General features: G+C 33.1%; 1 protein-coding gene across 1 annotated transcript in view; it reads right to left on the minus strand.

The window, feature by feature from the left end:
- Positions 1 to 15,109, minus strand: part of LOTGIDRAFT_237906 (hypothetical protein) — a gene marked incomplete at its 5' end in the record, with an annotated part of 32,590 nt that extends 17,481 nt beyond the window's left edge. The window contains 3 exons of the mRNA XM_009048476.1: positions 1,650 to 1,845; positions 6,669 to 6,780; positions 14,449 to 15,109. Of these exons, the coding sequence (XP_009046724.1) occupies positions 1,650 to 1,845; positions 6,669 to 6,780; positions 14,449 to 15,109 (969 nt within the window). The remainder of the gene's footprint in view (positions 1 to 1,649; positions 1,846 to 6,668; positions 6,781 to 14,448) is intronic.
- Between the last annotated feature and the right edge of the window lie 12,689 nt (positions 15,110 to 27,798).

Consider the following 27,798-nt stretch of genomic DNA (forward strand, 5'->3'; position numbering starts at 1 on the left):
ATATTATATTATAAGTTAAGTACGCTCGGAAATTCAATATTCGGCTTTCTTCTCTTTTATATTATTGTGTTAGGAAGAATAGTAACACCGTTACCGTTCTAGATCTTAAAACTGTCTAATATCAAATGATATAAAATATTACAAAAGCAACACGCTATTTTTTCATCATTCAAGTAAGCATAATTGTTTTTTTTAATGCAACATGTATAATATGTCTTTAATTTGCTTCAATGTTGCTTATAATATGCATCTTAACGCATATACAGTTTTTGTGTTTGTTTGCTTTCTAGGAATAATACACTCCACTAAAAAAGCTGGAACGGACACTTTTCATCGAGGTACCATTGATGCTTACAAAATGCACCCACGGTTACTAGCGTTGGGTTGTTTGCTAAGATCCATGGAATGTACTTTCACAACGTCATCATTTGTTTGTTTGTTTTGTGGCATAAAGGAATACCCAACACAAAAACAGTAGCAATTACTTTTAGATGGTCATATAATTAAAGATGGAATGCCAAGACGACCTTGTAGATGAAAATAAACAGTGTGAGAATGCGTAACTATAGCCGCTATAATTATCGTGATCATTGAACAAGATCACATTATTCAGAATGGAATGCAATGATTTCTGTTTTATTCTACACGAATTTTCTATATCAGTTGCACTTGATACATCTCATAAAATGTGCGCTTTTTTACGAGAAAGTGGGGGTTTGATGTCGATATAATTGATGCTATTATCCTTCCTTCATTTATTTCTCATTGCGAAAATAATACCCTTGATAGGTGATAGTTATATGAGCCCATTATTAACTATATACTGGATGTGTCAATACTTTCTGATGAATTGCTTCCTTCAGACTGGGTAAAGCGAAATCAAGAACACGGCCAATTACCAATGTACCGTGTATAATACCAACAGCACTAAATCTTGGCTAAAATCTGTCAGTTTTTAATGTAAACAGTCTTTATGGTTCGTTAAGAAGCAATCATTTCTTAATGTATATTTTAACCTTGTACCTAAACTGAACATCTTTAGTAATTATTAAGACATGTATACCAAAGGCATTAACAAACATCATCATCGTTTCAGTATATGATTAAGTTTGGTCTAATTTCATGAAGACTGATACCTGACGTGACATTAAACAATCGTAGCACAGTACATAATTTCATAATTGTAAACACAGACATCAGATCAAACGTTTTTATTTTTCATCCAAAAGAATAATTTCTTTTATCATATCGATCAAATATTATATTGTCAAGGCGTCAGGGGCCTCCTAGAAGGCACCATCTAAGATGCCAGAAGTTATGTTATTGCTCAATAAGGAAATTGGCTTCATGAAAATTCAATATTGAATTTTTCAACATTAGCAAGTTTCCTCTGTTTAACTTTTGTAATTTTTCTCCAATGTATGAGATTATTTTATACTGTCATGAGTTCTTCTATACATGGCTGCATGCAAGATTACTTTATCCATCTCTATATACATTATCTTTATTTTTAATAAGCTTGAAATGGCTAGAGGATCAGCTTCTAAGTTCTAGACTAGACTTTATTTAATATACCATTACTTGAAGAAAACTAGTGTGATGCCTTTTTGATAAACGAAACCTAAACAAAAATTTGCGGACAGCCTTACCTCTTCTTCGCCATACGTAAAATTTGGGTACAGTTCCTTTGCCTTTCGTTTCACTTCTTCTGAAAAAGTTTTGTATTCTGGAGATGTTGGTTTTCTAAGCGTGACGGTCATTAATGCATCATACGCCAATCTAGCTGCTTCGTTTCTTTCTGGTGTATCATCTGCCTTATACCATGGCGTCTGACTGGCATTTTTACTACAAGAAATAGGGAAATAATTTAATGTAAGAGAATGGATGAAATCGATTCTACATATAGCTGAATTCACAATTCGTCTTTCTGTTGCCTTTTAGGGGAGGGGGCATTACTTATGCCGCGTCAAAGGGTCAAATTTCTTTCTACTAAATCTTGAGGTATTGTTTAATTTACGAACAACTGAACATAAGAGCAATGATTTACAAACACATCATGACCATGGTTAACAAGAAAGATTGTACCGAATAGAAAACAAAAATAAATGGAATTGTGAACAGAAGATGTCCATCAATCCATATCAACACATCCAACAAAAATACAATAAACAATATTAAATATATTATCTTATATTCACGAGGGAAATGAACAGCAAAAAGGTTTAATTATCCATGTGATACTGCCTTATGTTTGAACCCTTATCCCTGGCACCGATAGTCATTTATCTTTTAAAATGCAAAGATCCTCGGCTGTTCACATATGTACTCGAAACGAAATAAAATTGAGTTTTATGTGGTTCTTTGTTGCTTCCATTTGGACTTACGAAATCGGTCATAGACGAGGAAGTAACATTATCCTACGCTTTGTTTTATTTCCAACTGTCAAGGGCACATGAAGAACAGACACAGTTTATGAACTTGAGAGACACATTACACGTTTCATAAAACGATTGGAATTAAGCCATTTCTGTCCCACAATTAGTGGTATTTAGTGGTTAACAACATGCGTACTCGGGAAGATGAGGTTCTCGAAAGACCGATTCTGATTGCATTTTGATTTGTGGTTACTTATGATCACGTTTCCGGATGTCCAATTTGTTGTTGATACGTCCTCATTAATACGCATATTAGTCGCTCCGTTAGTTTAAAATTTAAGTGTGAACTTACATCGTAACACTTATTTACCGAGTTAAATGGTTAACAAATTTTATGTTTGGGGTCACAATATTGCCATCAAATTAGAAGCCCGAAGAGTACTAAGTCTTTAATGAACGTAAACGAGGTCAAGGGTTGCCTCATTTAATAATCAGTGAAGTCAAGAAGGTAAGTAGGCCCCGTGGAATATCTATCATGATACTCTAATTATTGTTCCGGTATCTAACTTGATTAATCTTCAAATCATTTCAGCAGATGTTCACTTCAAATAATTTCACTTTAATCTTTTCAGCGACTTTTTCATTAAATGTTTTATTTTTCCGGTCGTTCATTTCATTTCCATTTAATTCTGACCTTCAAACTTATTGATTTGGGAATAAACCGCAATGAAGTTTGAAAGGTGATACTGATCAAATTTACTTTGTACTTTGGCAGGTCTTGATTGCTTTTCAAAATTACCCAAAACACTGTTATAAGTTTTCGGTTGGTTATTAAGAGAAGCGCAAGATACGACTGTGAAGGCAATACCTTGAAGATATACCATTATACGTCTGAATCTAACAAGATGTATTAACCTAAAATATAGGTAATATCCATTAGTTAAACGTCCCATTAGTCAATCATCCCAATTGTAAGACACGCAAAGATGGAACATACCAACAAGTATAATGGATCAGTCATAATTAGATTGAAGTACTGAGTAGGCAGATTCACAATATGGTGAAATGGACACAAAAATCTACTATAATATATCATAAAAGTTGACTTTATTTCAAATATTGACGATAATGAAATATAATTAATTACAAAAAATGAGAATGAAATAAATGGAGTTTTACGTCCTACTTTTCTGCTAATGAAGACGGACAACGCCATGCAGGGTACAACGACGTAAATTTTGCGAGGACAGAAAAATTGTCTTTTTTTAGATTTCCAACTGTCGATGGATCTTTAACGTGCACAGCCGCCTCGGTTTCATCCGAACGACTAGACACCTTTTCCGTGTCAGTCCCTCTTACCTGCATCATTTACAAGGGGAAACCGGGTTGAAAAATCCGATATAAGAATTAATAACAAGAACACTTGCAGCCCTGATATTTCTCAGAATAAAGTATCCTTAATAACATATACTATTGACACGTTCAGGGTTAAAGACAAACGCCAGATGGCAGAGAAAATGTTGATACGTCAGGTACATATTTTGATCCATGTGACATTATACTTTGGTTTGGTCAATGATTAGAATTTATGTATTGGTTTAACTATGATGTATGAGCATCATTAGTTCTTAAGACTATATTCATTAAAAGAAAGTAAGGCACGTTACTTTTTGGAACCTAGTACATTCAGGCCCGTAGCCAGACTGGAAGTAATATATCCGGAGGGACAGTAATGGAATTTGCATGTTGTCGATCTTTTTTAGGCATTGTCCCCTTGTCCCCTGTTGCTGTGGGCCTGAGTACATCGAAACAAGTTTTTCATACAAATGTATCCCTTCAAAAGCAAATGAGCTTCTATATGTGTTAATATCTAAGTGAGAGCTATTAGAAACCATCAGTTATTAGGGCATATCTGTTAATTTATTTCAGGATGGTGGGAGGAACGTCTTTTTACTTTCCGGGTAATATCAAGGATTATACCTAGCGGATAGCTATTTCCTAATTTGAGGAATGATCAAACAATTATTTGTATAAAACGTTTAAGTCCGATTCTTCTGGCATTTAGGAATAACCTCAGCCAATTTTTTTTTTATGTAAGTCGAATTTCTTGTAAGAAAGATACCAAGTGCCTTATGTAAGTCAGTGACGTGTACTTTTGTCATATATTCTATCAAAGATTGAAATGGTAATAAAATGTCAAATGTCTCCTGACAATATCTTCAATCAGGATCGCTAATATGTGAAATAAAGGACAGAAATTACTATTTAGCACAAATCAAAACTATACTGTTAGCGGGTGACGCGAAGAAATGGTTTCAATAAAAAAATAATTATCGACGATACGCTGTTGGCGATTATATATAAAATTCAATTTCAGCTCACTTTCTGCGTGTTATGAGGGAAGAATGTTCAATCAGTTTCTGATCAAGTGCCCTTCTCCTTCTTAATATTGCATAGAGAAGAGAATTAAGAACAATTTTCATACATTCAGCGCTTGTTAAAATGTTGGCATTTTGACATGAATCAGTTAGCGGGTCAATAAACATTGCTGTACATTATTCAATATCTCACTGAACAAATAATTACCGTTATTTAGAAAATAGTGCTGATGACTTGTTAGATTAACAGTATTGTAAAGATGATCAATTAATATTATATTGTGTTCAAAAAACAGTATAGTATCACTCTTTATCCACTTGCTATTGCTAAATGTAACTGATGATGATTTTGCCCAAAATGGATTCCGTTTAAGATAGCATTGAACAATACAGGAATTTAAAAAACTTGTTCATGCATTTTTGTGATTTCATTCAGTGTTAGGAGGTTAGCACGGTCTTGTACAAGGATAGTTGGTTTAAAGGGCTAAATATGCAAAAATCAGAGAAAAAGTATAAAATTGGCCGAGAACTATTTACAAATTACAAAAATTGGTATGTTCAAAAAACGGAACAAGACTGCTGGGGCTGTTTTTTTGGTTGAATTATGTTTATTGCTATGGTTTCCTTGTAAAGAGGCTTTCTACATTTTTTATGAGTATCGAGGACACTGATAGCATCAATTTGCACCATTCCAATTTTCAATCCAACGTCGGTGATTCCTGCAATTCAACTAAAACTAAAACTAAAACACTTAGTTTTAGTAGAATTTCTAGAACCACAGACGTCAGATTGATACAAAATTTAGGAAACCTCTTTACAATCCCTTTAATTCATCTTTTATATATAAGCTTCTAGTCATCCATTAATGAGGTAAAAAAAGAAACTACAAATCAATCTGAAAGAATACAGGAACCATGTTAATACCATTACAATTCATCATAATCTGGCGATCTTTTAACAGCTTAAGAAAACCTTTACCACTGTACACATGTCATTTATTGGAAAACATGTTTACTGGCTTCAAAGTCATTTTATGACAGGATTTCTCAATAACCTTTTGATTCCATACAAAGAGGGTTACAGAAGCTCATTAGCTTTTATGTCACTATAAGAAGTGCTGATGTATGTGGTAAGCTAATTATCTGGTTTTAACACACGATTAGAAATATTAATTAATAATTTCAGTGGAAAATAAACCGATCCTACGTCAGTGGTATGATTAAAGGCCATATTATTACATTACAACTAATGATCATTTATTCATTTATTTATTCTAATCACGATTATTTAGTCTATATTAAGTCTTACCTGTTTATTCAGCATCAGTATCTACTCACATTATTTCAATTTTGTTATTTCCATTTTCTTAACATAGGCAAAAAACGACATATACCGTTTCAAGTCGTTATTCATTATTCAAAGTCTATAACCGACAGATTTTCTTAGAAATAAAATGAGCCATATAAGACAGAAAATGATTGGGCCATGCTCCAACGAATGGAGTAAGCGCGGATGTTCAGTTGGTGCTTTTGCAACTTCTCATTTTGCTTTTCCATAATAAAAAATTTTGTCTTGTACTGGGTTATCTGGTACACAAAATCCCTTCTAAAAATGTGTCATATAAAGTCTGAGTCAATGTTATTTGTATTAAATAATATAATGTACCAAAGAGAATATATTTTGACACCGAATTTCCAGACAATGTACTGATATTAAACTTATAAAATATTAAAAGACTAACTTGATATAACCTTTATATTATTTGTGCCTATGTAATTGTGAAGTTGATTATCTTGGTTATCAATTAATAGTTTCAGTGGAAAATAAACCGATTTTAAGTCGGAACGGAGAGTTTTAATTCCAAAGCGGACACGTTGCCAGATATAAAAATTGGTAAACAAACTTGATAACTTACCTGCTAAACAGGTCAATATTAAAGAATACATATTCTCCATTATCGAAATTTAATTCGTGAGCTTTAATCATGATTTCTCGAACAGATTCTGGTGCAGCACATAATACCACCACTGAAAAATAAAATAGGTACATAACATTATATAAAGTACATAAAGGACATACAGGTTTATATACAACTTAAAGGAACATTCCGCTTTTTTGTAGGTCAAACATTTTCTTTTTTACTCAAATTCGTGAAACATATACACCAGAAACTAGAGAAATATGCCCCTTAACGTATCTTAATGTTTTTCCCCAAAAAATCCTGTCGTTAATATTTTAATGCCAAAACCATTTAAATGGTTTAAAGAAGCTGTTAGAAAACTATGGTGCGGATTTAAGTAAAATAAGAGAAAATGTCTCCAACGCATTTAGAAATATTTTCAGGTATATTTTACGACATTTTGATAATGAAAAAGGCTTTACAAAAAAAGAGGAATTCCCCTTTAAACAAGATCGCTTTTGCAGATATTTAAATAACCGAAAAGTTACAGATACAAGATTTAAGGCATATTTATATTTTTCCTAAGAAAATCTATACGGCGATTCAATCCGAATATGGTGTTAATAACGAGACTTTTTATGGATACACGATTTCAAGTTTTAATCATTGTCAACCTTTTTAAGGTACATCTTGTCAAATTTTAATCCTGGCAATCTGTTTTAATACCACATGCTGATCCTGGCCAACCTTTTAATGCATATGTTGTCAAGTGTTGATCCTGGTAAACCCTTTTAAAATGTTCGTGGTGTCACTCATCGATCATGGATAAACCAGGCAACTGATTACTGGTTTTAAATCATAAAATACGGCCAATGTGAAAGCCGACACATTTTGTCTTGTGCAACTAATGAATGATCTAATACTGAAAGAAGAGTACCATTTCAACACATTCAACCTTTCCTGGGTATATTATACAGACTGAGTCAAATCATTGATGATTAAAGTACGGCGTTAATGGTGTCTAGTTAGAACAATATTGTTAATGGTTCTATACAGTAAACTTTACTTAGGTCTTAGGTATTATAACATATCTCTTTGTTCAGTGGATGACATTCAAACAATGTATATGAAGATTTAGAGACAGAGACTCCTTCCTTAAACATTCCGATGTATACAAAAGGGTTTCGTGAAATGAAATTAAGCTGCAATATGGATGTCTCATAACAGAAGTTTAAATGTCGGTTACAGTTTTGGTTGCTGTTTAGCATCATATTTGGCTATATATGGAAATGTCCAAAGAGTTAACAAACACGGTGAAACAATACTAAGATGTAAAAAAAAGCTTATTCGAAAACACTGGCACAGGGACCAAAGTTGACAATAAACCAAGGCTTTTTTTTGTCGATCTACATGAAAGGGGAAACAGATAGAAGATCACGAATACTTTCAGACGAAAGAGAAAAGCAAACGTGTTTGAAGTGCATTGAGAGACATTTTAGGGTTAATCAAATTTGGCCGACATACATTTGGATCTTTTACCCTTTCCATTTCTTGGACCGAGACTTGATAATGAAAAGATTTCACTTCCACTTAGACTTCCTTAGGAATTAGTCTATCTTTTTAAAGGTTGTGAGCTTTCGTGACATTATGGGTTCTGTTTTAATACTATGTCACAACAGTCATCAGGACGAATTAGCGCCATTACATTAGTTCTAGCCCCGATATCAAATGAGATTAAGGAAGACGGGAGTTATTGGTATAGTAAATAGCAGAAACATTAATTGTTGCTTCTACAAACAAATACCAGACTTATCTAATTGACAATTGGAATTGACAGAAAAATCTCTTAATTGGAATGTTTTTAGTGATTGACAGAACTGCAGACACATGAAATATATTTCATCTTCTAGATGTAACTTAAAGTTCATGGCAATATGCTCGGACAATTTACTGTTAATTTAACGCTGTTTACGGAAACACGACGGCTATGTTGAGTATGAACAAACTTGATTTTGTCAGATGAAATAGATCACCAACTACCCATGCCTTATAGGTAGGCGCGACAGGCTTAAGCGCGTTAAAGATCCCGCGACACTTGGAAATAGAAAACTAGTAGGGTAATCTGCTGGCAACATGTTCTTGCACACTGCATGGCGTTCAGGTGTAGAAAAGTAGGACGCAAACTCAATTCATTCATTTGTATGACATGGTCTCATAGATATACCAGACATGGTGGTTATCCAAGTCTTGAATTGAAAATTGAAAATCTAGATTAATATTATGACAGTAATCTAGATTACAAATATCAGAAGACGGTAAAGGGATAATGAGGGGGTAAAGATAAAGCTTGTAAATAACCAAAAGATTCTACCAGATATAATATCTTAACAATATGAATATTAGACTTGATCAATGTCTGCTTACAAATGATGACATTATACAGAAATGATTCGTCCTGTCTGACCGTAAAGTGTGTAGGATTAATCACAAGACTCGCATTTATCACATTTGTTATAGATCACTGGTATGTTAACATGGTACTTTGTGATTGGTGACTAATTAAGCATCTAATACAATAGCTCAAGAAATAATGGTTTTCCAAGATAAAAACTAGAATGTCAGTTATCCCGATGGTAAAAGATTTGCTGATATCAAGCTCTTTTTCACAGATCTTGGTGAAATAGATTCAAACTAATTGTAATTTGAGTCTTTCCTATTCGTTACGTTTCTATTTGAAAATATTTCATTCTTTAGTTTACAAGCAAAAATTTTATCATGAATAGCTTCAATAATATTGGGAGCTACGTGTAGCTAACACAGTGGTAATAGAGACCAAGATGTACATGGAAACTTGACAAAAAGTAAGATATATGTCCTGTAAGACAATAAGGAAATGTAACACAAGCATCATTGGACAAAGGTATACCGAATCCTTTTCATTCTTGCGACACTAATTTTAGTTCCATTCGAACAATTGAACGCTTTTCTACACTACATGACTAAACAGTGCCACGTCTGCAGGCACTGTTTGAAATAAGTGTTATATGGATAACAATATACCTGAAAATGAACCTCATTATCACCAATAAACAAAGCGATAAAGTGTGTCATTCCTATTTTTAAAAGTAAAACAAATTTTCATCATTTCCTGTGTAGAATTCTAAATATGTATATTAATATATGATCCATTAAAAGATTGTATACTTATTGAATTAGATTTTGAAAATAAAATGTCAGTCCATTGTACTGAGAATAGATCAAATAGCGTCACGTTATCAGGTTTGCTGGAAGTAAACTTGTGTAGCAACTATTAAAGCAAACAAAGTGTTTTTCAAAGTGCTTAGTAATACTGAGGATAGTAATACCTATTTAACATGGCCTGTTGAGACATTCCAGTTTCTAACATTTTTTTAATATTTCTGCGACATGACATGTCAATTCACTCAATGATTTTAATGTAACATTAGGCCTAACCAATATGATTTCCACAATGATAAGCGTTGCTGCTGAGGGTATTAAGATATATTTTATTGTTTCTTGAGGATTCTGGTGGAGTAAACAAAATGATTTCCAGCATTAGCATTACTGATGATGACATTAACTTGTCACATTATCGTGGTGTGACAGTTGATGAGGTATCTACGACTGACTTTGACATCCCGTTATGACAAATGATGGAACACTTCGAGTAAATATTGTGACATGTGATAGAGTCATTACTGACAGTTCGTTAGTGATCTCGGAATCACGGGGATAGCGGAAATAACGTCATTAATATTAACTAGCCGTTTCATAGATCCTGTCTTTGGACTCTTTAATAGAATACTTAGTCAAATACCTACCAAGTATGTGACGTGAAATGTAAATTGTCCACGATTCATTAATAAAGAAAATACAAAATCAGAATTTAGTATTGGCATTCTTCAGGATGGTGGAGCATTTTAAACTATGCATTGGCTTCTATTGGGTTCTTGCTGTATTCAAGGGCAGCGTGGCAGGAAACGAAGAGTACCAAGTACGTTTAGATTTCCAACGTAATAGGGATTTGATCATAGACTTAAATGTAACTCAGGGACCATCGAAATTTAGTTAGTGATATTTAAATCTTGATTTTCATTAAAACTGTCTCCATTGTTAAATTGTGATGTAATTACATCTAAATTGAAGTTTCAATAATTAAATTCATCAGTGTAAAGTATGTATTTGTGTAGTGTTAAGCTACTCCAGACGATCAGACGTCTCAGGAATTGAACAATGAAGATCTATTATAAAGTTGTCAACAGAAGAAACGACAAGACATCCTTGACAATGTTCACAATCGCTCCTCAACTGACGCTTTGTTGAAGACGCCAATATCTAACAATGGAGATTTGATAGGTAATAGGTATTGCGGAGGTAATCAGACAATCTCTTTCAGTTGAAATTAAATCAAATCAGTTTTCAATCACAGCCAAATTGAATGAATAGAAATACCAAGATACAAACAAATGTAATTTAAGATGCTTCCTCGTCGTTATCTAAAAGATCACCTGATGAAAATACAATGTAGGATCATGAACATGGTTAAAAATGATGTCAGCTATTGCGGTCGATACAACTTTTCCGAAGTGTTATATTTCTGACCTTAAGTGGCCCTCACACCATAGCGATCACCAGCGAATGGTTGCAAATAAGAAAAGCGGTGTTTCGAACGCAACTCTCATGTAACTGCCTTGTATTATGCGTTTCGAACTTATGACCACTTTCATTATTTGAATCGTACGCAACAGGTAATCGATATGGTGACAGGAAACCTTCCGTTTTATACTGCATTAACGGAAATATCAATTAAAACATATTAGCCGTATGAACTCTTCGATAAAGGAAAAGAAGTTTGCAAACCTTGCTGCGTAATGAAATCGTTACCTATTGTTTTACAGTTACAATTTAATCTGTCATAATCAAGAATCTAAAACATGCATGATAGCAGTTGTCGGTATTAAAGTACAATTATGAAACAAAAATAGCAATATTGTGTTATGTGTATTCTTGATAATAGCATAATAAGTTTTGTCTGCTCCAATCATTTAAAGTATGTTTTTTTTCTGATTATCAATGGGTTTAGACTCTGTAATGGTCTATAATGATTCTATAATCATGTTTTAAACAGATCAGGTGAAGAAATCGTTCCAGAGAGAAAAACACAGACAAATTAGTGCCATTAAACTTAACACAATTTTTCATGGTCATCGACGTTTTCTTATAACCACGATTTGTTACTGAATAACTGTAAAAAATATTTATTCGGATACAAAAATATAGTTATTGGGATACAATATAAGATACCTTAATTAAACCTTTTTAAAAAAAATAGGATCAATGGAGTTTGTACAAGCTGAAATGAGCACTATTAATTCAGTAGCATAGGGCGAGACAAGTTCGGGTAACTGCTTTTCGAATTTTCGATCGAACCGAACAATTCAATTCAAATTTTGTTGCGTACCAACATAGATCTAAAGTATTAATGAGAGAAAATATTTGCATGAAAGAGGTAACAAGCAATTCTCCCACGATGAACTTAATGTGCTTCTGTCCATAATCTTTGTCTTCAATAAATTATAGACCAGTCTGAATTCTTTTATACGCCGATAAAATAACGAAAACAAAAGGCCGGATGTAACCATTAATCAAATACCAAAGAAATGAACATAGACTTACAGAAGCTAATAAACTTCAGGATCAAAGTGACTAAAGATTGTTTGCGCAGATAGGTTTTTCTTTTATATGATCCAGGATTTCTCGACAAAAAGGACACAATATGTCTTTACAGTAACGGTTCATCGATAGACGATGTAGATTCAAATACAGATCTAAGAAATTAATTCAATTTAGCAAATGGATTTTAAATTATCAAATAAACAGTTTTTATTCAGTTAGATGACAAAACTTATTTTTCTATAAAGTGATTTGTCTGTGGAGGACGATTCTCTAGGGACTAGTAAAACTTTTATTTTACTGACATTAAAATTACATGTCCATCGGAATTTTAAGTTTGACACTTCTTAGAAGGAAACAAAACACAAAAAAATTAATCGGAGAATTATTATTCTTGAAGCGTTGAGAGCAGAACGAAAGTCAATTCATTTGTTACCGACATTTATCGTACGTTGGCGATTTATTTGCATTAGAATCAATTGAGAAAATGTGAATGATCGCATCTTGCTTAAAAACAACAGATTGCCCGTAGGCTTTCGTCTTAGTCAAATAAGAGAAATTCACAGATAAAGAAATTCATAGCTTCAAAAGTTAAGTACTTTAACGCGTTATTGAAGAAAATGTTGTGCAAGAACCATCTCATTTTTATGAATAGCTGACAGCAAGTAGGTTGACAGAATCAGAGATAAATTCACTTTGACAGTAATAGAACATGGTACAAAACAAAGCACTATACACGGGTTAGAAAAAAAGGATGGGTTGATGTAACACAATTGATTCTGAAGTGAATACGATAAAACAGTAAGGCCTTGAATGTACATAATTGTAACTAATTGCTTTTATATATCAATGTTTAGTAGGTTACAGCCTGATACAATAGGTATTTATAATCAAACTATGTGCCCAGAGAACAACAAATAAATCTGAATCACTTTGTCAGCAAGTTTTATTCAGTGTGTCAAATAATTGCAGAATTTGGTATCTGAGAGGCGAAATCTAGTTTGTCGGGAAACAGCCTTTGTAGGTTAATCGAAAAGTAAGACCTGAGCGAGAGTGTCAGTCCAGCAAAATCTGTAGGTGACGGAGCATGACTTAACCCGGTGTATCTGCGAAGTGTCCAGATCTCACTGTATATTGAGAATATGAGATCTTCGTGAGTTGCAGCCAAGTAGCAAGATCTTGATGAGTGTGTCAGCCGAGAAGCAAGATCTGAATGAGTGTGTCAACCGAGTGTGTGACAGCCGAGTAACGATCTGAATGAGTGTGCGAGTAAGTAGCAAGATCTTTGTGAGTGTGTCAGTTGAGTAGCAAGGAGCAACCGGATCTGAGAACTGATTAAAAATGTTAGGAAGCAAGCGATATATAATTTATATTTCATGGTACTGCACGGATATTCTTCAGACTTAACCTTTAATAAACGTTCTTTTACTACAGAGACCATTGTTGTGCAAGGTGTGAAATGTCATCAGTTGATGTAATGAAACGAAATGATGTTAGTCTATAGACAACTTATCAAGACACATTCAGTGCTGTCATTAGAAATCAACATCACTATTTACTTTTGAACACTTTCAGCAGAAAATTGTGCTATAGAAATCTTACGTAAATTTTACTTGTCCACACTACATTTGAACATACAAATGATTCACAATTCACAATACAGCAAATGGCTTAAAACATGAATCTCCATATAAATACTTCGAATTGGTGTCGAATAATCATATTAAAGTGGTATATCATTATCACTATAGTATATAAATTCCAAGTGGCCTATTCACAGTTTTTATAATGAAATGATTGATAAATTGCGTGTTTATTCTATTGGAAATGGTCCATAAAACATTAATTTCAAATGGTTGAATAGTAAACCCATGCAAACATACAGCTAAAGATCATAGCTAGCATTTCACAGAATTTTCAAAAAGAAGCTTTGAATATAAAGCTATGTACGTTGGGAATAATCCCTCAAAGATTAATGCAAGCAAAAACCATAGCACAAGCTCATACGAGACATATTTTGAATGCGTTAAGATTAATTTCTCATAATGCAAATTGATATTTAAACTTCGAATGAAGCAACTTTTTACGTTAAGCTACTTACCTCTTGTATGCATTGATGCTGCTTGCAGTAATGCAGAAAAATCATTATTTTTCGATGTTTGATCAAAAGATTTATACCAGGGATCTTTATAAGCGGATCTAACCGCCAAGAAAATTGCTTCCATTGTAAAATGACAATTTGAATTAATACCATTTGGTCGATTCCGAAAATCATGGTAGATCAATCCGATTGATCTGAAGTTGAAATCTGCACAAAGTTTGACAAAGCATCCACCTGCTTTAGCGTATGAACCCTGTACCCTAGTCAACAAACTGTATTCACTTTTATCAGAAAAAGCACTGACCAGAGCGCCGGCACTTAAAACTGGAATCCCCCAGCGTAACGAAAACCTGGCAATCGGGGCAACAGCATAATCACATGCAGGTCCTATAAACACATGGGCCCTTTTCTGAACGTACAAATCAATGGCTGCCAAAGGCCCTTCAGTGTCCGAACATTCAGAATCTCTATAATTAATTATCACATTAAAAGTCGACGGAATGGAATGATTAATAGCAAATTCTATTGCTGGCTTAGTCCTTTTTAAAACCCATGGAAATTTCCCTTTAAATGGTAAAATGACACCGATATGTAAGTCCACGGCTTCAATGTTATTTATATACAGAGCATTTACAAGTATTATAGATATGACGAATACCATGATTTAGCAGAACTATAATACTATACGTCTAAACCTTAAACAATCATTATAATCCTTTAGTACTGTCCTTAGATTGTCACTCTCCAGGCCATTTCTCCACTAATAACCGAGGACCCGTTGGAATTCTCTCTTTTAACATTTCAAATTAAAGCTGAAATCACTTTCCATGCTCATTATATATACCCTGTAGACCAGACCACTCCACACTTCAATCTATGTATTTTACAATAGAAATGTTCAGCGAACTGTTGCCTGTTTAATCTCAGATATCGTCAGAACTGCCTTCCCAAATCTCTCGCTAATCACCAAAGAATGGAGATCGATATAGATTTACTTGTAATATAAGCCTCATTTCGTATTAGTTTTAGCACAAATTAGTCTGCACAGGATCCTAATTTGCCACCTTTTGTGACTATGACAATGTTTGGAGTATTGTTTTAATTCTTAATGTTTAATGAAAAACTGATCAAAGCCATCTTGATGGTTTGTTAAACAGTATTGTATGACCCATTAATATCCGGCAGCCTGTAAACATTCGTCTACTTCATCTTTGCTGAGAACTTTAAATAACATAATTTGTCTGTCTTTCTTCCTACACGAAAAGCACTTGCAGTTCTTTTGGCTCTTTTTATTGTCCCAATGAAGAATGAAGATGGTACAAAACCTTAATTACACAATCCTTAAGATATTATCCTCAACAGTCTGAAATTCCAAACGTTAAACTTTTAAAAATTTCTCCCAACAGAATCTTACATTTATCACTAAGCAACTGGAGAGTGTCTCTATAAAACAATGTCTTTGACAGAAAACATCGAGTACGTTAACAATTGATGCTGTCTCCTTTAAGATACTGTTAAACACCACTGGAATAACCGTTGCCCCTATTCCTTATAAATAGTTGATCATCTTATGATTTACATGGAAAAATTCAGACTGAATGTAGTATATTTTAAAACATCAGAATGTTAAACACTCAACCAGCTGAAATCCAAACTGTCAACGTCGCTAATAGTTTCAAGTTTGCTCTTTGCAGATCTCTTAAACGTCTAGAACAACGTGAACCAAAAGTCTCTATTATCACGATGACAATTATTCTGTATGAAGTCTCAAGCAACACTAACTAGGTTCAACACGTGTTACAGATGCATTAAGATGAAGACCTTCTATACGTATACGTAGAGTGTTATCCAAAAAGAAAACATGTTTACCCTGTTTTCCTATTAGAATTGGATTCCAGACGTTAAACAGACCATGTTAGATATATCTCTATCAAAGATAGTCTCTATAAACGTGAACAAAACACATCATTTTCACACTTTTCCGACTTTGTTGTTTGATAGACTAGCCTAGAAGATTGATATAGAAGAAATTTCTCCCGTGACTGTGTCGACACATCGTCAAGAGTCACTCACTTACATTTCTGTTTCTTCGCTATTCGTTTTATGTAGCTTTAAGTTACACTAACACGTAGGAGGTTTTGAGATTCATAAAATAACAGTATGTTTTTTCCATTCAATATTTCTGTCAAATTGTTATTGTCTTCATCGATTATGTTATATCTAACATTACAAAGAAGAAGAAAAATGTCTTAATTGGCACCGATCAGGATTTCAAGATTCTGATTCCAGACATTTACTTCAAAAATGAGTTTCTTTCAAAACGGATACAATTTACACCCCAAAATATCCCATGTCTGAGTTTTGAGTAACACTAAAATTGTGAAATTAGCAAGAGCAATGGAATGGTAAGCTCTATAGAAATTAGAGAAGTAATTAGTATTGGTAAAAAGGAAAAGTAAATGTATATAGATCAATCTAGAGTTTTGTTACATCATTATCATGAAATTTCTGTAGGATTTTCCAGTCAGGTTTCATGTGTAACATCGCCAGAGTATCAAGCTATTGCAATATAAATGTGGCAATTGCTTTACTTATTAAGTGCAGAACAAGAAAGACACATTTATTTAATCTCGGAATCAGAAGCATACGCAGTTGTTAGATCACAGTCAAACTCTCACGGTTTTTATTTTTTTACAATTCTGTGCACGACAAATGATTGATGGTTTATTAATAGATTAGTTAAGCACGACATAAAGGAAATTATCATCTGTCACAGAACCGGTTCCAACTTTCTACTAACTATATAAATCTTTTTATTGCCGTGAAGGGAATTTATTGCTTTCTTCTGTTTTGAATATGTACTAGTTGGTTTCTTTTCATTCAGTCGCAATCAATTAGTGCACTTGCACCCACTATGCTGTTAAATAGAAAAATATATTGTTTAACACACGTAAAAGACACTGTTCGCCGGTATTGCTTTACAATGAACTTTCGTTCTGTTTTGTTTGCATTTATATTTTAGGAGTGGCTGAGTAAAAATAAAATCTAATAAAAACCCGAACGAAAGTTAATTAATCAGACTGACGGAGAAGTACCCCCATTTAAAATGTCTGTGAACAGTGCGTTTCTTTGGTTCGATATTATAAAAAGGACAAGAATCGTTCTTGAACAAGATTTTCTGGAGTGAATCGTACTTGAACAAGATTTTCTGGAGTCATTTCTTAACCCTACCATCTGCAATTAGCAGGAACTCAGTTCAATTCCATTAACAATATTCTATAAAACATTAGATATTTTATTCCTTTCCATATTTTCTGCCATTTCGTTGAAATCATGTACGCAGTTTTTACTATTTTTTATCCTTTAGTTACATGAAGTAATGACATTGATAATGAAACTTGAATAAAATGACGAAACCATAAAATTTAAGGATATCATATTATCAAATTATATAATATTATTATTCATCATATAATAAAGAGTGCATAACAAAGGAGGATATCAACAAGTGAGGAGAAATTCAAGGGAAATCACGATATTATATCATAAAGAGCTTTTAGTATTCGAAACGTCATCAACTTTAGTTGTTATTTAAATATCTAATGAATATCTGATGAAAAAGCATAACTAGGCTCTTCATTTTATGCTTTTTTTCTGTGGGCAACTTCACTTGCCAATCATCGAAATATGTTTTAGGAAACAATATAGCTGAAGATAACATAACCTGATTAAGAAAAATGATACAAAATAACTTTGAAGGATCAGTTTTTGTGAAGTAATGAATAATAAATGTTGCTCAATCTCGTGAAACTGATGTTTTTTTAGTTTCAAGTTTTCGTCCTATGTTGTGTTCAACACGATAAAACTGCCAGAGGATTTACTGCAAGCCATTACATAGTGTTGAAAGTAAAAGTGATTTATATGCATTATAGAGACGAAGCAATATTTTGAAATGAGAAGAAGAGTATAATTAGATTAATTGTCTTTAAAATGATGTGCTTTCTAAATGATGGTTCGCTATAATAAGTCTATAGCACCTCTTCAATTCTAGTCTGTCATGTATCTTGTTCAATTGTGTTATATAGACGCAGACAAATTGAAACTCCTCGGAAACGACCATTATGCCAGGCAATGTCAATAAAAAAGGAAGTAGACTTGATTGCTTCTGGTACTAAGGGTAAACGGAATCGTTGAACAAGATGAATTTATTCACCCTAGTCTTAATCTTCTATAGAAAGATATTAGAAATCGGCCCATTAATTATTGTACGTACGGAAATTTCAATAGCTGATGTTCTATTTTAGAGGGCAAATGGTCGTTTGCTTTTCTAATCACTTTGACCCGTGTTACGCGGTAAAGTTCATTGAAGATTTTTTTTAACCACGATGTACATTACACCATTCAGACATATACCAAATCCACATTCTTCTTGAACAGAAATGATTAGTAACGTCATAATCATACTTCCTTCCTGTATCTTGTATCCCTTAAAATTTATCACCTTGGAATGACGAAGGTCAATTTTCAAAGCCTTAATACATTTCAAATTTTTTTCTTCTATTCTCGATATTGGTCATTCATTTGGATTTGTCATGGAAGTCATTAGTATGAGGGCCAAAGATGTACAATTCTAATTCGTTTAATTGCTACATCAACCACTGAAAATTCATTCAAAATGTATTAAAGATTCTAGCTTGGTAAGGAAACTGTTTGCTTGATAAGTAGCAATTAAGAATTGCTTTTGAATATGCTGATATTCGATTGACTGATATGTTGAAATTTGCTTGACAGAGACTCTATTTCAAACTATTCAAATTGATATTCTTGAATATTTTAATTGTCGTTTTTTTTTTACTTATTTTATTCCATTGAACCTTTCTCTCGTTGGAAACGGTTTCACACACCCTCGGGAGATATTTTCAGGTTTGAGTGTAAAGACACTTAACCGCTGTTAGTGGCTGTTTTTCTTTTATCTTATTCCTTTCTTCTTTTACTAAGACTTTTTGTGTAATAACATATATCCTTCCGCTTAATTTCCGCTTATTATGATGACTTTTATGTCAAAGACATATAAAACATAGTTCAAAAGCTAACAACATCTTATTTTATTGTTCAACAGCAGACTTGTGTCTGCGAACCCAGTTCGTTTAGTTTAAAATACTGAAGTAAAGGTGAGTAAAAATTTCAAGACAGCGTATGGAATGAAAGATGCAAGTAAAGGGAACTTTCCGAATGCAAATCCAGTAAGCCATAGGAGGGTTGCCCAAAAAGTTCTTAGCCTATGTGGGATATGTTTATCATATTGAAACAAACTCTTGTCACAAACAAGTAGAATCATTTAAAGAATCATAGACATATGAACTCAAGCTGTAGCGTTATTATTGTCTTCGAACCAGACCATTTTGTGAACCTATCCATCTGCAAGATATGTGTCAGTTTTCTGGGGCCAGTTGTAAAAACATTTAAAGATTTCTACTTCCCATAATGGAAAAGAATTAGCCAGTCGTCATATTTCTAGTAATGATAACGTCATTGCTGCATTCAGACTTTTCAGCACTGCTGGCAAAAGTAAGCAAACCTTGAACGGAACTATGTAAAGAAATAAATGAAAACAATCGACCTGTTATGAATCTTTCAAATTTAAAGCCTTAAACCACTAAACTTTGAGGAAAAAGCAGGTCATTAATATTGTAATCGATTTTTATGAACTCAATTACTCTAATTCACAATATTAACCCTAAGAAGATTTTTTTAATAACAGCCATTGACTCATAAACCTTCATCTCATGGCAGTGACTTTACCAGACATCTATAAAATATTTATAGATTACTTTGCTTTGACAACTGTGATATTTATCGTTAAAGTGTTGCATAATATATAAGTACAAATTACATATTTGTAAGATCATAAATATCTCAGTTCTTTTAAGCGGAAACGCCTAGAACCAAGAAAGAAAGAAATTAGAAATATTTACGTAAATGTTACATTTTCGTCCTTTTTTTAAATCATATATAAAATTTTGTAATTTTTTGTTTGGTTCATAAAGTTTTGAAGATATTTTTTCAATATTGTTTAACAGACCCGCTCACAGAAGTGACTCACTTACTACATCACGAGAATTCGATATTCATAAATGAAAAGACACAAAGTTGTAAGGATTTATTGGGGGAAGAGGGGTAATGCAATCGATAAAGGATCCTGAAAAGGGTTGAAAGAAAAAAAGTTGAAAATCCCTAAATATCAGTTATTCGTGGAATATGCACTGTTAGTAATATTAGCTTTTAAATTTAGATAAGTCGATGTTTAAAAATATTTAGTTTACCAATATCCTGCGAATAAACGTCTTCAATGATAAAGTTCACTTAATAAACACAATCAGTGAAGGATTTCACAAGTATAAAGTGTTGTAATTTGTTGAATAACTGTCGCTTTCCTTCAAATAAATTGCATTTGTTACTTTTTAATGGATATACGATTTAGTTTTGCTATCTACACGGTTTTTCTCAGTCAAATAAATTGGATGCAATTTGCTTGATACTTGTCCTATTGATAAAAAATTATTGAATCCTTCATTTCGCTACAACGCTCAATTGATTGATACATTGTCCATCATTAAAGTTTAATTTAGTTGAAAAATCGGTATCTTTGCACTGAATTTAATTATGACGGCCAAAACACCCGGAAAATTGATACAAATACATTCCTTCACGAATACCCAAACAGGGAAATGAAATGAAATGGAAGTTTTCGTTCTAATCTTCTGTGAATTGGACTAATAAAGTCGGGGAACGTTATGCAGAAACAATGAGGCTAAAACTTCCATTGCTATTGCCTTTCTGATGTTTTCAATACACATATAAGAAAGCAGCATCTGGTTGTACAACTTCTTGTAACAAATTCATAATTTCACGAAAATCATAGATTGTTGAATACTTTTTTTTAGAGAGAAACCTTAGTAAGAATATAATATCCTTAAGCACATCAAAGTTGATATTTTCAAAATTAGGCTACAAACTCTTCAGCAAGTACTCTAATATCTGGTATATCTCCATGCCATATACTAAATTCCCCCTTAAGAATAACTATGAGACATCTATATCGATATAATCAATATCATCTGGTGTCTGCCAAGTTAAAAATATAATATGAAGAAACGAGTTACTTCCCATATCTCGTACCATTCCAATGAAAACTTTTTAGATCAGCATTAAAGTACTCTGTATCTAATTCTTGGATCAATTTGAATACAATGCTCTTTAAATTGGTATATGACATAATGAGAATGTTACTACGTATGAAATTATTTTAAAGGTTGTTCACTCTATCTACAGTAAAATTTCAAATGTTGTAAGATCACTCACATGAAGCTTTTTCAAAAGAGAAGGTAACAATCATGTTCTTAAAGGTGTGGGCACACGAGCCGTCTTTGTCGGAGATCTTTGTCTCCGACTTGAATCTGGAGTTAAATCTCGCGTGTGCCCGTGCTTCCACGCCTAAAGGATGTATAATATTAAACAAGTTTGATAATGTCTCCGATAGTTTTATAGTCTGAAAGACAGACCGTCATCGTTCAATCAGATTCCTATTCCTTTCAATTGCATGATCCGCACGTGATTATCGACAAAGTGGAAAACGACCGACTGGAGATTTTTGTCTCCTTGTGTGCCCGTGCCAGTCACTGAAACACAAGGCAAGACTCTAAACGACAAAATGTTCATACAATATATCAGTCGATCAGATATGCCGGTTAGGTTTTAGCGAATCTAACAAACATTGGTTATTTCCCTTTACTCGGATATCGAAACCATACATAAGTCTTAAATACCATATTTCAAAGCATCAAATGTCCCGCTCTTTACGATTGTGCATTGTCGAGATTATTCACAATATAAATAATATTACCATACCGTCAAAAAAGTCAGGGCAAATGGGAATGCGAATGACCTTTTTGTACTGCGTGAAAATGCAAAGAACATGCAGAACCGTTGAATTTTCGTTGCGTTGTGGCTTTTCAAATGCCACCAATGTCAAAATAGGAAACCTTTCAGAATGTTCTTATTCATTGATTGTATTAACCATTAAAAGGGAAATAAAAATAATTTTCGACTTGTCTTAAAACATTGTTATTGATTCAATTGTTCCCTGAGACACTTTCGTCATTTTATTTCATCAAAATTTGACATTTATATAATAAAACGACGCTGTCTATTCTCCCCACATTGATAAATTGTTGAATCTGAAAAAGAATGTAATTGTTCTCGTCTGTAATAATCTTTTATGAAATTTCTGATAAATCAAATATGACAATAGTTAATGACAGTTTTAAAGCCGAGAATTGTTTATCTGTCTGTCACTAAGTGATGTCCGGGATTTGCCAACGGTCATTATGACATAGTGATTCCGGTATTTGAATATATACATCCGCTGTACATCCGCTATGCAAAAGTGTGGTTATTGTTTTAGCATCACTGTTAAGTTTGACATCCTTTGCGTGGTTGCTCATTTCCGCAATCACACTCAACAAAACCAATTCAACAAAGTTTGTGTTCGTAAAACAGAAACCTTTTAACGTGTACATCCATACATGGTATTGTGTTATTTTAGAAATTCAAATATTCCATCGTTACAAGGTCTATATAACCCTTAAAGCTTATAAAGGAACAGAAATTTGGTTCTCCGTGATTAATAATACTCACCAATTGCATTAGCAATTTTAATGTTAATTGTCACCCTTGATCGACGATATGAAATATTTTAAATAATTTAATACATTTACATTGATATACCATTACAATAATGAGTTGTTCGCCGAACACTTCCCATATCAGTGGTATCGGTCGTAGGAGTTGATTTGAAAAAAACGCCTAGTCGTTCAAATGGAACAATGTACATAAATCATATGTTTTACCGGCTCTATAAGTTTCCCTTGAGATTAGAGATTTAAAAGGAGTAGGTTTGTTCCGCCGTCATGGCAAATCCTCCTCGGACACTTCATGGCGTTGCCGGTCATCATATGCCTTATCTGGAGATGAAGTTGGAAGTGAAACTGATCAATTCAACCAGATGCAGAAAAAAGGATCTGATGCATCACTTCGTTGTAATGATTCTAGTCAGGTATACGTATATAATACGTGGTAAATAGCTCTGCCATTAGAAATATATATCACTATGTTGGGCATGCTGCTCAGAGTCAGACTGGAAATGAGACTGTAACATTCAATTGGCCTCCTGTTGGATAAGATAATTAAGGTACTAATGGTAGATGTGTGATTTTACTCGTCCTGATAAGATGTACTATAGAAGGAAGAAAAGCAATCACTAACGGCATTTATTACAATGGTCACAAATTATACATTATTCTCTAACAAATCATTAAAATCGAGAAAAACTCTATGAGTGGAATATGAAAATATGTTTTCCTTGCGAAATCATTTCGCTGATTAAATTTGCGGAAATTATTTGTAGAACACGCTGTTTTACAACCAGAAAAAGTGTCAAATAACAATCTTCTAGAAGGTTGACGGTACTGTCAGTATGACTCGCTTCTCGGCATTTGAAAATCTCCTTCTGCTTTTCAGGGTGTAAGTTAACTTTGCTCATTTACATTCAGTCCTGTTGCAGATTTATATCCGACAGCTGACATCTATTTTCTGCAACATACTGTGTTGGATATGTAGATTAACATGCTAACACCGATAACTGTCTAAAACGGAGTTGAAATGCCCAGTACGGTCTAACGTACATCTTAGTGACTCTCTGAATAATTTCCTTCACTAGTTTTGGGATATTTATAAGGCAGTCAATCAGTGTCAGGATGAACCTGTCTTTATTGGTCAAAAAGAATATTACAATAATATAATGATCTGTAATTCAGACCGCAAAAAAGCTTTTTGATTAATGCTGTAAAAACAGGAAAATGAAATATGAAACTTTCCAAAGAAAGGCAATAAGAGTTGAAGAATAAAATATGCTGTTTAACGATGAATGGGAATTGATTTTACGGTCATTGAATATCCCATTTACCAATTTTAAAAGTAAGACATTATAAACGATAATATATTATTAAACTTATACCTGCTATCATCTTCCTTAATAAACTAATGGTAAATGAATCGAACTTGGCTGTGGACGTGATTTAAGGTTTTATTACTGTGATACTGTATAATTTATAATATTATATAGTGCAATCAAAAATATTACCTATATTCCATATTAAAACCATACATGGTTATTTTCTGAGTATATTTTGTACATCCGATTTGCCTTACAAATTACAATTTGCTTAATACTAAATTTGAAATGATTAGTAACATTCATTAACCAGATGTACCTTTCATTCGCATACGTCTGTTTTTCAACGCTGGAACACTTCATCAATTGAGCAATGCCTGTATAATTTGTAAAACAAGAAATCTGTGTAAAAAACATGTTAAGAACTAGATTGCAAGTATGAATTGTGAAGCACCGCATGTATTACCCAATTAATGTCTTTCAAGAAACGAACCTTGTTCTCTCCGGAGTTAAGATCAATCAACTAACACTTTAGAAACTATCTGAAGTATGTAAGATTTTTTATGTTTCCGCCTCTTACTAATTGTGTCTCGCAGGACAAAATATTTGTGTTTTCATGTCGATGTCGAAACAAATCAAGTTATTTAGATCATCGTGGGGTACCTTGAAATTTCATGTCATTTCTGATGCCAATGGCGGTAATTTTATTTGATTAATAACGTTAAGAAACATGGTTTATACTATTAATGTATCGAACTTTTAGAGAAATAAATCAAATATATTTCTATGAATCCAACGCCTTAGGACTCGCGGTTACTTTTGTTGTCTTTTGAAATATCCATAGGATAGAGTAAAAGCTTCTTCGTTTCCATATACCGTTCAGAATGGACGAAGCCCTTTCAAACTCACTGCCTGAATTATATGTATATGGATCAAGACTTCATTACTTTATGGATTTTAGAAAAAGTATGAAAAAGTTGCAAAATCATATGTATCCACTTTCTCGTTAAAATATATATATATATATATCAACCAATTCAAGTGTTTGTGGTACATGATCAATACGAAATAGATTGTGTAATGTATGCATCCAATCACGAAAACAATTTTAAAAGGTAATTATCCCTTGGCTATTATTTTTCCAGTAAATATAAAGCCATCATCTTGCATGTAGATTAGAAAAGTTCTGATATTTTTTCCTTAAGATTAATATGGCAAGTCTGGCATGGAAATGAAAAAGTCCAAGTGAATAAAAATTCCGTCCCAGAAATACGTTCCTTTTGGCAAAGTGCATCAGATTTTTGCATTGATTATAATCAGGTGCAGACAAGAAAGGAATATTTCATTGAACACTATTTCAACCTGTATTATATATTGTGCAGACATCGTTTAAACACGAAGTGTACTTAAATAGCCTAAAGCTATATATAAGAAACCCAACGATTATTTATCCTGTTTCTAAGTTCTTATTTGATAAATATTCGAGAACAAATAGACATTTTAACATCTTAGCATTGGAAAAACAATTTCGCTCTCGATAAGAAGGCTTAAAACAATGATTGGTAAGATTATGACAACACTTAGATATTGACAGTGATAATATACCTATCAAAGAACTTGTCTTAGAAACAGTCTCTATACAAGACCCATTTATTCTTATCACATAATATTTATTTACCCGATCAATCAAAAGCTGTTATTTTAATATCAGACAAAAAACCTCTGTAAGCCATTTGAATGGTGGTTTAATACAGATTTTAAATTGCTTCTGTTTATGAAAGTTTAAAATAACAATATTTTATGTCTGTCGCTGTTGATCAAATTTTTTTTAGAGTCCGGTTCATTCATCAAATGTCAACTTTTTTACAATGCCACTCAATCATTCATTCAATATTCCTTAGTCACACTTTCTCTGAGATTATTTCAATACTCTACATACATATAACAATAGACACCTAAATGGATAAATGTTTCTCTGGGAATATTTATATCTTCCAACTGTACCATTCCGATTTACCGCCCTACGTCTGTGTTTTCTGAAACAACCATTTTATGTCATTACTCCTTTAAGCCCCTTTTTAAGCCCGATTCCTTTTGTTTCTGTAATTCCAAATGTATAAATGGAACACCATGGAATTTTTCAACATGGTAAGTGATGCGCGGCGTAAGGATTGGCATGGGTCGGCAATGCGTCAAGTTCTTAAGATCAGAAACGGGGGCCCAGTAAAGTTTATGTACATCAATTACATTATTTATTTTCATCGCGGGGCTTCTGATTGTAGTTCCGTGTCTCAAAATAGCACACTTACATTTTAAAGGTACATTAATGACCGTTTATAAGGCATAAATAGCAATCATTTGACTGAAGCTAACCATATACGAATTCACTTTCAGTGATGCAGGTCGGAGTGCCTGACTTACAGGTCGTTTAGAAACAAAACATCGACGCTATCAGTACTAAGTATGATATTAAAAAGTGTTTCGCGTAATTTTGGCATAAAAACTTACATTCGTACATTCAGGTGAACGAGTTAAATTATAATATAGTGATAATCAGATGCACACCAGGATCGATAAGCCAAGTCGCAAAGAGATATCGAGTGTCCGGAAGGACCATGTCGCTAGCAACAAGAATTGATAATTGTACTGAAGTTAAAATTACATGCCATTTCTAATTATCAATTATTATTAAGACAATATTTGTTGATAATTTAAGAAAATTTATGAAAGGTGTGATCAAATTTGATATCCCTCATTATCATTTTTATCAAATAGGTTAACGTAATATAGATTGATATTTGAAATATCTCTTTGGACGACCCAAGGATCTGATTGATAGCTAAATGTTTTGATATTTAAAAAAATTCATGAAATGAGTAATACGATTAAATTTCCCTTTTACAATATCAATTTTCAATTTTTTTTCAAATTTGGGTAAACGAAATATAGATTGATATTTGAAATATCTCGGTGGATGACCCAAGTATCTGATTGATGCCTGTGATATAATATTAAAATTTCATTAAGTAATAATTCATAATATTCTACGATTTATTTTCGACTGTATACTCCTCAATCACGCAAATTTAAAGTTTAAGTTTGAAGATAGCAACCTGCACGTCTGCGACTAATGAGCAACAATTACAGAGTGGTGCACTTTTAAACACTTTAAACTTTCTAGCTTCGTAATTATCTGTAATGTACTTGATGAGATATGTCTTAAAAATGCGAGAGAATGTTTCCGATTTCAGGCGCGACTTACATTGAATATGAAGGATATTTGTCTAAGATTTGTAGCCAGGGGATAATTAACGTGTGTTACTATCCTTTCAATTCAA

Source organism: Lottia gigantea (genome assembly GCF_000327385.1).
Source record: "Lottia gigantea unplaced genomic scaffold LOTGIsca_122, whole genome shotgun sequence".
Lineage (NCBI taxonomy): Eukaryota > Metazoa > Mollusca > Gastropoda > Lottiidae > Lottia > Lottia gigantea.